At 42.6% G+C, this 14,294-nt stretch overlaps 1 protein-coding gene across 1 annotated transcript in view; it reads right to left on the bottom strand.

Annotated features, from left to right (window-relative positions):
* Positions 1–5,474, bottom strand: part of PREX2 (phosphatidylinositol-3,4,5-trisphosphate dependent Rac exchange factor 2) — a 334,883-nt gene extending 329,409 nt beyond the window's left edge. Inside the window, exon 1 of the mRNA XM_002710460.6 lies at positions 4,753–5,474. Coding sequence (XP_002710506.2) covers positions 4,753–4,893 — 141 coding nt within the window. The 5' untranslated portion in view covers positions 4,894–5,474. The remainder of the gene's footprint in view (positions 1–4,752) is intronic.
* Between the last annotated feature and the right edge of the window lie 8,820 nt (positions 5,475–14,294).

Below are 14,294 nucleotides of genomic sequence, written 5' to 3'. Positions count from 1 at the left end.
TCCTCTCCTTTTGAGGACACCAGTCAGGTTGGATTAGGCTTCACCCTAATGACCTCATTTTAACTTAATCACTCCCTCCCCTTTAAAATCCCTCTTTACAAAGATACCTCCATTCTGAGGTGTACCATATGAATATTAGGGTAGGGGAAAACAATTCTGTCTGTAACCCAAGCCTTAAGCAAATGTGTTGAATAAATTCATCTTCTCAAAGAGTCAGGTCATGACTGAACAAAGTTGTTTCCAGATTCATTCAAACTCTGCTTTGTTTCCCTGTTTGTTTGTTTTTCAGAGCACCTGGTATTTACAAAGCACTGTGTTTAGGCTAAGAAAAGCCTACATAGGAAGTAAATGCACAATCCCTGTTCTCTGGAATTTACCATCTAGATAAGTGAGTTTTTTGCTGCTTTTGCAAAAGCATAAGTCACAGGAAGGTGGGGGTTGGGGGGAGAAGCCAGGGTGGAAAGCCTTTACCCATAAAACTCAGCCCCTCTCCAGGGCCTTGCAAGGGCCCCTGGAGGTCCATGGGTCACCATTTGAAAAAGTTAAAAGATACTCATACACCAGGCCAAATCATATAGTGAATATGCAACTGCTTAGTGTCAACTGCAAGGCTTCATGCTAACTATGTTTCTTGTTATATACAAGTATACTTCAAAAAGTTTGAGAAAAATGTACCTAAAAGATATATTTATTTTGAAACCTGTACATTTTTTTGTGTTTTTAATAATATGCATTTACATGAACTCTCTGAAGACTTCTCATAGACTATATGAAGTGTTCTGCTTTAAAGTCCACTGAGCATTTACAAGAACTCCATGAGAAGGACTATACTGACAGAGGGAAATACGGAAAGCAGAAGCAAAGAACAGACTCAAAGGCGTAGAACAGCATGTAGGATAATATAGACATGGAAATTATATCTAAGATTACCACCACAAGTGGCTCTTGACAAGTGCAGCATCAGATGAAATAATCTACTTAGACAGCCCTCCTGTGAGCAGACATGGAGGCAAGGGCAATGCCTGTGTCATCTCGGCCTCACAGCAACCTTGAAAAATGTTACCATTTACCAGTTTATAGATGAAGAAAAAGGGGCTTGAGAAACTGAGGAGTATGTCCGAAGTTACACAGACAGAACTCAAATTCAAGGGTAGCTGAGGTCACAGCCCGGACAACAAATTTCAAAATCTTGAGTTCATGACAAGACACATTGTTCAATGTCTTTTGTTTTAATGTGCCTGCAATGTGAAATAATCACATATTCTGACTTGCCAGGAACAATCCTGGTTTACGTGTGTATCCCAGTGCAATCAAGAGTGACGCTTTTCACTGTCAGAAGTATCCCAATTCAGAACATAAATTATTTAGTCATGTTGCATGAATACCACTAGTGGTCACTGAAAGTGACCTACACAATTTTTAGGATGTGGTACAAAATGAAAGTGTGAAGTCCCTTGTTCAAAAAGCAGCAAAGGGGGAGTGTGTGGCTAGGAAAGGTGCTGAAATCTAAAGCTGTTTTCTGTCATGTATCTGTTCCACGCAAGCACCACTGTCCCATCAGACTTCACTTGCAAAATAAAAGTTGAAAGATAAAACTGGTAGGAATTTCAAGACAGGAGTAGCAGACCATGAAACCAAGCATGGGGTCCCATGCTCAACACCCTGTGCAACTGCACAGGATGCACACCCACCAAGGGCCCAGGTCTGCCCTTTCTCTGTCCCCTCAAAGGGCCTGTGATCCTGGCATGCCACGTCACCGTACTGCAAACAGGAAACAGGTTGAAACCTGCTATTGTCCAGACTTCGGACATTAAATATGAGCATCTATTAGGTCCATACAATCATTTCTTTAGAAAGAATGTTTGAGAATATGTGAAGCCCAAAATTTAGTTTCCCAAGAAAAGACAGACCATAACTTCAAGCAAATTATGTCATTCTCTACCATGTTATCTGTGACCTAAAAATAATTAATCTAGATAACATAATCTATCCATGCCATAATCTAAAAGGAAAAACTCAGAATACATGAGATGAAATAACAGTGTACTGCCAAGTCTAGATTACCTCAATGTCTGATTTAAGTCATGTTTCTGTTTTAAAGGCGAGGGCTATATGTTTAATTTGAATTCTTTTGTTGCTTTTATAAAGAAAAACATAATTCATTTTTCATTTATTTGAAAGGCAGAACAAGAGCAAGAGGAAGAAAGAGAAACCCTCCATCTGCTGGTTTACTCCCCAAGTGCCCACAACAGCCACATCTGGGACAGGCTGAAGCCAGGATCCAGAAACTGAATCCAGGCCTCCTCCTATGGGTAGCAGGGCCCAAGCACTTAAGCCATTGTCTGCTGTCTTCAAGAATGCATTAACAGGAAGCTGGATTGGAAGCAGAGTAGCCAGGGCTCAAACCATGACTCTGGTATGGGACTCAAGCGCCCTAAGTGGCAATTCAACTCACTTTACCACAGTGAAGCTACAGGAAGTTAAGAGCAAATAGAAGGAAAAGGACATTAGAATTTTAAGGATGATTTAAGAATCTTAATGTAGGGGGAAAGATGATGGAGGAAATGATCGATTCATTTATTCATTCAGTAAGCATCTATTAAGCAGCTACAGTGTCACAAATGTGACACAAAATTCTGGGCAGACCAGCGAGGTATGTTCTTGTTCTCATGGAGTTCACAGTCTCATAGGATGAGACAGATGTAAACAAATGAATGTGTCAGCTACCTTGGGTACAGTGGAAGAAGTAAACACCAAGCAGAACAGAAACAAAGCAAGGAGGGCCTGGGCAGCATGAAGTGACCTGAGCCCTAAAGGCCCAGCAGGAAGCCATCAGGAAGAAGCAAGGTCCTGGTAGGTGACCAAGTAAAAGCATCTGCCCATTTAATGTTGCTCTAACACACAGAAGAGAAAATTAAATGAAGAATTATGAATATGTCTTTGGGGCTTTGAATGATTTAAAGACCAAAGAGAAGCTGGAACCCACTTTGTTTAGGATGATATTCAGACCAAGTAGTACATTTGTGTGTGTCCATATATGCAAGCACAAATAACTGGCAAAGAAAAGGAAAGGTGAAGAGATCATAACTTCTGAAAAAAATAGGAAGAGTGAAACTATAAAATTGCGCAATACTTGTGAAAACAAACACACAATGTATTTTATGCCTCCCATACTTTCTTATCGAATGCTATATAGTAGTACTAACTTTTCGGTTGCAACATTCAGGTGTTAAGATAATAACTGATATTTTTAAAATAAAGATGATGAAATTGGTATTCAGTGTCGATTAGCTATTTATGCAAATCAGCATTTTACGCAGTACTTCACAAAGGAGTAACTCTTAAAGAAATGATGCAGCTTCTTCAAAAGTCAAAGGGCTTTGTCACTAACAGTTTCATAAACACCAAAAGTGAAGCTATTAAAGGTCAAATCTCCTTAAAAACATACTTTCTGGGGGCAGTCATTCCTGCATGGAAGTGTTCCATAATTCTCTCACCAATCACAAGGATGCTATCAAATATCTGTAACAATTCCAAAGAATGTGCCTATTGGGGGATCAAGTATACTGATTCAAGCCAACTGCACACGTTACATCACTTGAGACATTTTTCTTTCCTTCTTACCATACAAGAATGAATTTCCTCTCTCATGATTCTATGCAGAAAGTTTACTGGCTTCAGAAAACCGAGCAGGAAGTGTGACATCTGAAACGCTTCCTTTCTGACCAGGAACTCTGACATGGGTGGTGGAAGGAGAAGAAGCTTAGAGGGTCTGAGTGAGATCCCGAAGGCTAAGACTCCTGCATCTTGACTGATGCTCTCTCAGGCACCTGGGCAGACAGGAGCCAACCCTCGGGTTCTTTACCTTATCAGAAGCAAATCGGAAAAAAAAAAAAATCCAACTTGTGCGCCATGTCTCTGAAGTTAACTTTCATTCACTACTGCCCTTCCTGCCCTGAAATGACTGAAGCATTTCCAAAGCAGACTTCAAGTAAGTCAAGCCGAAACTTAGCCAGAAAGTGCACGCCCGCTTCCACGACATCCTCAGGTTGTCAAGAACGACTTTTATGACACCACTCTCATGGGCTCAGTAGGAGCACAGGACCAGGAACTGAGCAGAGGACAAATTTAAACCAGGACGATGGACACTGTAGGACCAGGACGGGGTGCGTGCCACATGTGGCTTTAATATTCAACAGCTGCTAGAGATCACGACCGGTTGCTCCTTCTGTTCTCCACCCCACTCCCCAGAATCCCATGTTTCCAAGATTATTATAACTAAAGGCTCTTCATTGCCATGCTATCTGAATCACCAGTTCAAGAGTCTGCAGACGCGAGGGCAGTTTTGTATTGTTTTGTTTTTAACTACCTGTACCTGAAATGTGGCAGACCCAGACCAGACCCTTCATCACCAAACCGAAGCAAAACCACCGGGGAGGGAGTATGGAGGGAGGAGTAAAACAGCGCAACTGAGCAGACCGGGGAAAGGGTACCTTAAAGGAAGATGGGCAGCCGGGATTCCCCAGACAGGAGCTCTCCCCCTTTCGAGCTAACTTTTAAGGCCGGGAGCTCTCCAAGACCCTGGCGACTGAGCGCGTCTCCAAGCTTTAGCAAACCCGCGCAAGGAGAGGTGGGGGTCGCCGGCAGCGTCCGCGCGCGGACTGGGTCCCGGGGCCCCAGCGCAGACAATGCCGCGCGCGCTGCCCGCGGCCTCCCCGCGCCGGGACCCTGAGGCACCGGGGCCACACTCACCGACACCAGGAACTCCAGCGTGCCCACATAGTCGCGCTCGGTCTTCTGCAGCTCGCTGAGCACGCACACGCGCAGGCGAAGCTGTTTCTCCAGGTCCTTGGCGCTCTCGGCGCGGCCGTCGCCGCGGCTCTCCTCACTCATGGTGGGCGGCGGGACGCGGGGCTGGCGGGCTGTGCTGCGCGCTGCCCGGCGCGCCCGCTGCTGCCGGCCGCCGGCGGCCAGAAAGGAAAGTTGCCGCCTGCGCAAAGTCCGAGGAGGGACGGGCGACTTCACCCTCCTGGGAGGCGCTGGGGTTGGGGCTGGGGGCGCGGGCGTGCGGGCCGGACCTCCGGCGGCGCGGGAGTTTGGGTCTCTGTTGAGGAAACTCCCGGGAGAGGGGGCGCTGGTCCCAGCCCTGCGTGTCCTGCGGCGCTGCTGTGGCCTCACGCGGCCCGAGCTGGAGGAGAGGCTGCTCCGGCAGCCACAGCGGTGACTTGGACATTAATCAAATGCTTTGTATCCATGTGACTCCGACCCTTTACCCTTCGCCAAATCTCAGGAAAAAGGAAACACAACCCTGGGGAAGTGTTGCGTGCCAGCTAACTAAACACACACACACACACACACACGAGTCAGCACTTGAGATGGGACTCGCTGGAGGTTCCCAAACCTAGGAGCACAACCTCCAAGACACAGCCCCAGGGTTGCTCCTGAGACTCCCGCCTATTGTTTAGCTTTAAAGTGTTTTTGTACAAACCCTGAAAGCAAAGAAACAAGTCCCCACGGTTACATAACTGGATGGGAACAAAAACAACTACGGTATTGACCCTCCCGTCTTTTGAAAAGAAACACATTGATTTTGGGTCTTTTTCAGGCACAAAACTGGATTGCTTTTAAAATTCCCCAGCTGAGAATATTTCACAGGGCAGACACCCTCCTGTCTGCTCTGGGAAAGTCAATGAGCGTAATAAATGAAGATTCTATAGAAAGTGACAGCCCTGCCCATACAATAAACTCCACATACAATGACCATCACCATGACATTGGGCTCTTTTGGTGGGAGACCTTTGGGCATCTGTGCTTTTTTCATCATCAAGATAGTATGTAAATTCAACAGAGGCAACGATATTTGTGCCAGTTTCCTTTCCAAAAGCCTTAAAGATAAAACTGTTACTGAGTGCTCATCAAAAGATAGATAATCTTGGGTTTTGAAAATGGAGAGATATACCGAACATTCCTGATTTTAATGTTTAAATTTATTGCCTTGTCCACTTGGAAACAGAAACTGGGCTTTCTAGGCAGTGCATATGCTCGATAAATTTAATAAACAAAGCAATTCATGTATATGCATTGATATTATCCACATATTTTTTTAGTCATTTTTTTTTCTACTTAGAATCACTTTAGACAGTGCACAACTAATCACATTTAAATAAACTGAAGAGTGAATGGTTTTGATGCAAGAAAGTGCCTTGGTAACTTGTTCCAACAGTTGAAAGCAAAGCTCTAAACAATGAAATGCTTTCCACAGTATTTACATTAAAATAATTACCAATTTTCCAGATGATGTCTTTTCAGAGCCCAGTTGTGAGGATAATGTGTAAGGAAACAAAGAGGGATTTTACTTTTCTTCTTATATGAAAGATACAGTTTTTGAGCATATGGAAATAAGGGAGAGAGCTTCAGACTCTGTGGCAGAAGAACAAAAGGCAAGGCACATGAAACAGCAGACCTCCCAGCACCTGGTAAACAATAAACAAAAGAAAGGAGACACAGGAAACCCACATCCAGTAATGAATGGGGAAATCAAACACTACTGAACCTTTTCCCTGCTCTGGCAGCAAAGATGTGTGTACTTCTTCCTTCCCAGGACTGCACCCTTCCCCAGGGAAAAAAGTAAGTAAATAAAGCAGCCTTCCATCAGGTATTCTAGATAACAGACAAGGGCGCTGGTGCTGGTGACTGGGCTAGCAGTTAAAATGCAGGTTCCCAGGGGTGGGGCGGCACCTGCAATGCTGGCATCCCATGCTGGCACTGGTTTGAGTCCCTACCACTCCACTTCTGATCCAGCTCCCTGCTAATGATCTGGAAAAGCAGTGGAAGATGGCCCTAGTGATTGGGTCCCTGCCACTCATGTGGGAGAACCGAAAGGAGCTCCTGACTCTTGGGTTGGGCCTGGCCTAGACCTGGCCATTGTGGCTATCAGAGGAGTGAACCAGGGGATGGAAGACCTGTTTCTTTCTCCCTTTCTCTCTTCTCTCTGTAACTCTGACTTTCAGATAAATAAATAAATCTAAAATTTTAAACAGTAAATAAAAAAATAAAACTCAGGTTCTCATGTAGGAATGGCTGGCCTGATTCCCCACTTCAGCTCCTGATTCCAGCTTCCTGCTGGCTATTACAAACCCTGGGAGGCTGTGTTGATAGCTCAAGTAGTGGAGTTTTGTCACTCATGTGAGAGACCTGGACTGAGTTCCCCACTATAGCACCCTGGACTATTTGGGACATTCAGGGAGTGAACCAGAGGATGGTAGCTCTCTCTATCAGGGCACTTCAAATAGTCCGTAGAAAATGGATTTAAAAGATGAGTTTATTTCGGTGCAAAAAAATTTTGAAATCTATGCCTAGCTTTTCTTTCCTGTTATGCATGTTCCAAGAATATGTGTTTCTATGCTTTCCATGACAGCATTGGCTTCAATTCACAAGCTCACACTAGAGACCTCTGAGCATTACACAGATCCTTAGGTACTAAGGATCAGAAGCCTCTGACCGCTAGGGAAATGTTTCTCCAGGTAGGTGACAGACCATCACTTTACAATTACCTGAAGTCTTATTAAAATGAACAGTACTGGTCCTTACCCCGAATGCACTGAAAAACGATTTCAGAGATGTATACTCTAAATTATTTCTGTAGGGTCCTCAGATTATTTCTAGCCTCACTGACATTTGAGGAGAACCACTTAAAGACTTGACACTCAGGTTGAGGAGAGGGCAGATGTAAAAGTCACTCTATTAAAAGGCAAGTCCCTGTGAATGCTTTTTAAAGGAGGGGAGAGGGGGTAATAGGAGGTATGAGGTAAGCTGGCAGAAAGAAACTGATTTTAATTTTGCAGATTCCGATTCCTGATATTTATAGTCTGACCGCTCTTCTGCTCCTCTACCTACTTCTCAACATCATTTATAATTAGTGAACAACTTCAGAACACCATGTAGTGCCTTCTGCCAGGCACCTCTCAGTGTCCTCTGTAGGCCTGGCTGGAGTTCTTAATTCCTCATCAAAGACACAAGAGCGTAAGAAAACAGGGCTGGAGTATCTGGAAACCTTCACTTTGATGGTAAATAAGGTCTTTCATAAACTCTGAATGTGTTGTATCCCTCCCCACTTGCTCTATTGAAACTTCAGGCTCTGTTTGCCAGGAAAAGGAAGGCAACAACCAAAATGATGGACAGGATCCAGTTTTCTCCTAAAATACTAATGAGGTTGAAGTAGCCAATGAAAAGGAGATGGGAGAAAAGAAGATAGAACAGGCTGAGTGGTAAACTAGCTCAGCCATTAAATTTATTTCATATGCACGAACTTGCTGTGGTTAGAATCTATTATTGCAAGGTTCAAAGAGCCAAAGCACACTGCACAGTAGGCTTCCTTTGGTCAGGCTCAAAGAAGGACATCTCTTGGATTAAAAGGCCGAAAAACCCAAGGCTGCCTCTTTGCAAGAAGGGAACTCCCTGGTCTCTATATCATGGAGAGGTCACTTCAGCCTCTCCACCATTTCAATACTATCATTTGTCCACTTAAAGCAATAGATCAAATGTAATGCTGAAATTCAGTAAAAGATAAAACACAACACATGAGGAAATACAATGACTTCTTTATTACATGGCCATCTCATTAAATAAAGACCTCTAAATGCCAGGCTGTTCTTTATCTAAGAGTAAAATTGATTTTAGTATTTCTTTTACCACTATGGCTTATGATATGTACCTTAGGTACATATGAGAATCTTGGACAAGAAGTAATTCTAAAAACTATTTATTAGTTAAATTTATAAGTAACACTAAGTCCCTTAGTTACTTCTATTTAATTTTGGTGCAATTTAGTCATAATAAACACAGATATTCTGCAACATGTAATTAATTATATCATACCAATATATAGATTTTAGAACATGTATCCAATAAAAGACAAAACAGTTTTCATAAACTCTGTTTTAATTTCTGATACAATGTTCGATGGCATAGAAAAGCAAATAAATGTTTGGATGATATTATTTTCTTTTTTAAAGATTTATTTATTTATTATTTGAAAAGCAGAATTACACTGAGGGAGAGGTAGAGTCAGAGAGAGATCTTTCATCTTCTGGTTCACTCCCCAAATGATTGCAACTTCCAGGGTTGGGCCACGCCAATGCCAGGAGACAGGAGGTTCTTCCGGGTCTCCCACATGGAGTGGCAGAGGCCCAAGTACTTGGGCCATCTTCTGCTGCTTTCCCAGGCCATTAGCAGAGAGCTGGATCAGAAGTGGAGCTGCCAGGACTCAATTCAACACCCAAATGGGAAGCCAGCACTGCTGGCAGTGTTTTAACCCACTATGCCACAGCACTGGCCCCTTGGATGATATTCTTTTAGCAAGACTCTAAAATTCTTAAATATGTGATCATTTCCAGACTAGCTTGAATAAGTAACTCATTCTCGTAGCCATAATCTAACAAACAATTGAAGGATAATGATTTTCTCATTGTGAAAACTAATCAACTACCATCCTTGTAAAATAAACAGCCGATTTGGGTCTGTTTTTATTCTCAGGAGAATATAATTCTTTCAGTGTACATCTGCCTACTTAACCTCCCTCCCTATCACTTTCTTATCAAATCTCCAATTTCACATACCTTCAAGCTACCCTACCTCTGTTTTCTCTGGAAAAATGTCTAGAGGTCTACTCATTGCCTGTTCTAGGCAGAATAATGTCCCTCTCCAAAACACACCCACATCAGAACCCCCAGAACTATGAATATGTAACTTTATCAGGCAAAATATAATCACATGCTGATATCATCAAATTAATCTCTCCTTGAGATGGAGAAATTCTCCTGGATTATGCAGAAGGGCCAATTTAAACTCAGGAATCCAAAAGAACATATCCAGATTTGATTACAGAGGGGATGTGACAGTGGAGAAGTGACCAGAGATGCAGCATGGCTGGTTATAAAGATGGAGGAAGTGGGTCCCAGGCCAAGGAATGGGGGCTGTGTCTCAGAACGAGCAAACACAAGGAAACTGTCTCCTAGAAATCCCAGAAGGACCTCAGCCCTGTTGACATCTTCTTGGGTTTTTTAAAGATTTTTAAAAATTTATTTGAAAGGCAGAGAGAGAGAGATTCCATCCACTGATTAACTCCCCAAATGGCCACGATGGCCAGGTCTGGGCCAGGCCCAAGCCAAGAGCCAAGAGTTCCTCCTGGTCTTCCACATGGGTGCAAGGGCTCAAGCCCTAGGGCCATTCTCTACTGCTTTCCTAGGCACATTAGCAGGGAACTGGATCAGAAGTGGAGTGGTCAGGACTTGAACCAGTTACCATATGAGATGCTGGAGTTACAAATGGCAGCTTTTCCTGTTACGCCACAACCTGTGCCCTGACTCCTTGCTTTTTTGTTTGCTTGTTTTATTTTTTGTTAAAGATTTCCTTATTTATTTGAAAGGCAGAATTACACATAGAGAGAAGGAGAGGCAGAAAGAGAGGTTTTCCATCCTCTGGCTCACTCCGCAAGGACTGGAGCTGTGCCCAATCAGAAGTGAGTAGCCAGGAGCTTCTTCCCAGTTTCTCACTTGGGTGCAGGGGCCCAAGGACTTGGGTCATCTTCCACTGCTTTCCCAGGCCATAGCAGAGAACTGGATTGGAAGTGGAGCAGCTGGGATACAAACTGGCATCCATATGGGATGCAGGCACTGCAGGCGGTGGCTTTACCAGCTATGCCACAGCACCAGCCCTCCAACTCTTGGTTTTTAACCCAGTGAAAAAAACACATCAGACTTCTAACTTACAGAAGTAGGAGATAATAAATGTATGTTGCTTTAGATCGTTGAGTTTTTGGTAACTTTTTACCATAGCACAAAAACTTAACATATCTTCCTTACTTCCTTACCTCTCAGCCTTTTCTCAAACCCCAGTCCTCTGGCTACTCTCCCCTTCCTGTGATGGTTCTGATCTTGCAAAGTCACCAGTGTCTTTATGTCTCTAATGCCGCTGGGTGCTTTTCACTCATCTTATGTGACCTTCCTGCAGCACCTTGACAACACTGACCGCCATCCAGGGAAAACGTCCTTCTTCTGCCTGTTGTGATGTCATTCTTCTGTTTTCCCTTCTGTGCCTCTGCCTATTCCTTGCTGCACTTTCTGTCATGGCCTGTTTCTAAATGTGCTCTTTTGTGTTCCATTCTAAGCCTCCTTCTTCCTACTTTGCTACCCAGGGTCATTTATTCCTCATCTCCTCTTCCCGTTTCGGCAAAAATTGCCCCATTGGACATTCATCGGCTGCTGTGGTTTCATATTGCCTATGCACAGGTGTCTAGAGGTTTTCACAGATAAGATTTGGGTCAGGAGGCCAGAAAGGCAAAACACTCTTTCAGTGTTCCTGTGTGAGACTGGTCTGAGCATTTGTGGGACTGGCTCCATGTTCATCAAGAATAAGAGAAGAGGACATGAAAGTTTTTTCTGAATATAAAAGAGGTCTGATCCCCCTTCAGATCCTTCGGGATAAAGGCAAGCACCATTCATGCCCCACCCTTTTTGGCTGCACTCCATGGCACTCCCAATTTTGCAATATGCACCCCAGCCATGCTGAGGCACTTTCAAAAGTCATACAGTGTCAAGGCACTCAAGACCCTCTATCCTAACTGTCCGTTAAACCCACGAGCTCATAGAGGAAAGGACGCTGACGCTTTCCAGATCCCAGCATGCAACTGTAATTCCATTAACAATTTCTGTCTAAATATATGAAGGAATGAATGAATGAATGGAAAAACAGAATGCACTGGAACTCTGTTCGCCTCCCAAGCTTAATCATTCTATCTCTGAACAAGGACAGGTGTGACTTGCTTTTCTATTTCTCCTTTATCCATTCTTCCATAGAAGCAGCCAATAGAAACACCACTTAGATTCCTTAGATAAAAATGTCTTATGTGAGAGAATCTTCACTGAGGGACAAGAACAAACTGCACATATCATATTTGTTTTATTTTATTCTTTAAAAAGTACCATTCTTCTCCCTTGTAGTGTGCTAATTACCTAATCACTTCCTTCTATGCTTCTCCCAAACATGAAAAGCAGAATGCAGGAAATGCTTGGTAATAAATTCAGAAAATAAATCTCAAGGATCCAAATGCAAGAAGAAGTTTGCTGAAAATAGTTATTTATTTAATGTATTAGCCTTCCTTGGTAATGAAGAAGCATTTCTTTTTTTCTGGAATATTTCAGGAATCATGTAAATGCAAACAATTATAATTTTAAATTATTAGACTTTATTTTTGAGTAGTTTTAAGTATATAAAACAACTGAGTAAACTTACAGTGTGTTTGCATTTCCATCTCCTACTAATTTCCCTACTATTAATAAAATATATTGGTATATTTTATGTTAACAATCAGAGAGCCAATATTTATAATTATTAACAAGTGTCTACACTTTATGTTAGATTTCACTCATTGTGTCACATATTTTATGAGTATTGACAAAAGTATGATGGCTGGCCTATATCTTTACATGCACCTCCTAGAACAGTTTCACTGTCCTAAAAATCTTTTGCTGTCCACCTGTTCATTTCTCCCTCATCCCCCACTCTGAGCCTCTGGAAAACATTAATCCTTTTACTATCTCCCTAGTTTTCCCTTCTCCAGAATGGAAGATGGTTGGAATCATACAGTAGACAACGTTTTCAGATTGTAAAAAGCATAGGATCCGTATCTAAATTCTTTTTTGCTTTTTTTTACCACGGATTTTCAGTTGTTCTGGCACCATTTGTTGAAAAGACTGAACTGCCTTTGATCTTCTGCCAAAGATCAACTGATTGTATTCATATAGGTCTATTTCTGGCTATTATTCACCAATAATGTATGTGTGTGTGTGTGTGTGTATACAAAACATGTATATATACATTGCCAACTTACACCATCTTGCCTGTGGTAGATGTTCATAGTAAGCTTTATAGTAGGTTTTGAAGTCAATTTTTTTTCTTTTTTTTTTAACTTTTATTTAATGAATATAAATTTCCAAAGTACAGAATATTGATTACAATGTTGAAGTCAATTTTTGCTTCAGCTTTGCTCTTCGCCTTCAATATATATCGGCTGTAATGAATCTTTAGCCTCTCCATAAGAACTTTTCGTTTCTTTTTTATTTATTTTTTTGACAGGCAGAGTGGACAGTGAGACAGAGAGACAGAGAAAGGTCTTCCTTTTCCGTTGGTTCGCTCTCCAATGGCCGCTGCGGCCGGCGCTCTGCTTCTCCTGGTCTCCCATGCGGGTACAGGGCCCAAGGACTGGGGCCATCCTCCACTGCACTCCCTGGCCACAGCAGAGAGCTGGACAACCAGGACAGAGGAACAACTAGGACAGAATCCGGCACCCCGACCGGGACTAGAACCCGGTGTGCCGGCGCTGCAGGCGAAGGATTAGCCTAGTGAGCTGCGGTGCCAGCTTCCATAGGAACTTTTCAATCAGTTGTTGACATCCACAAAAGAATTTGCTAGAGTTCTGACTGGGATTGCACTCAATCTCTAGATCACCTTGAGAAAAATGAGCATCTTGACAGGGTTTAATCCTCCAGTTATTTAGATATTCTTTGATTTTTTTTTACATCAGAGTTTTATATTTTTCCTTTTGTAAATCTTATTGGTATTTTATTGGATTTATACCTAAAGTCAGCCTGTTTGTCTTTCTGTTCTTAATTATTTGATGCTCTAAATTTTAAATTCCAGTAGTTCATTGTTGATGTAGAAGAAAGAAATTGACTTTTTGTAAGATTTATTTATTTACTTGAAAAGCAGAATGACAGAAAGGGAGAGGGAGAGTCAGAAAAAGAGCTCTTCCATCTGTTTGTTCACTCTCTAAATGGCTGCAACAATTAGGGCTTTTGGCCAGGCCAAAGCCAGGGGCCTGGAACTCCATCCAGGCTTAGTGTGTGGGTGACAGAGGCCCAAATACTTAGGTCATCGTCCCATGGTTTCCCATGAGCATGCCAGCAGGGAGCTGGATCAGAAGCAGAGAAGCCAGGACTCAGACCAGTACTCCCACATGGGTCACCAGTCAGAGTAGTGGTTTAACCCACTGTGCTACAATACCAGCTCCCAGAAACCGACTTTTCTCTATTGGGCTGACATTCTTCAATTTTTCATAGGCACTTAGTACTTTCAGGATGTTTTTTGTTGTTTGTTTTTTTCTTTTGGTTTGTTTTTTCTCATTGATTTTTGGGGATTTCCTACATGAACAGTGATTTAATTTGTGAACAAAGACAGTTTTATTTATTTCTTCCTAGTCTTTATACATTTTTATTTCCCTTTTCTTGTCCTATTTC

This window comes from Oryctolagus cuniculus, chromosome 6 (assembly GCF_051225735.1).
Source record: "Oryctolagus cuniculus isolate XC-2025 breed Fujian yellow rabbit chromosome 6, ASM5122573v1, whole genome shotgun sequence".
Lineage (NCBI taxonomy): Eukaryota > Metazoa > Chordata > Mammalia > Lagomorpha > Leporidae > Oryctolagus > Oryctolagus cuniculus.
The sequence above is the reverse complement of the archived record's forward strand: the minus strand, read 5'-3'. Positions and strand labels throughout refer to the sequence as shown.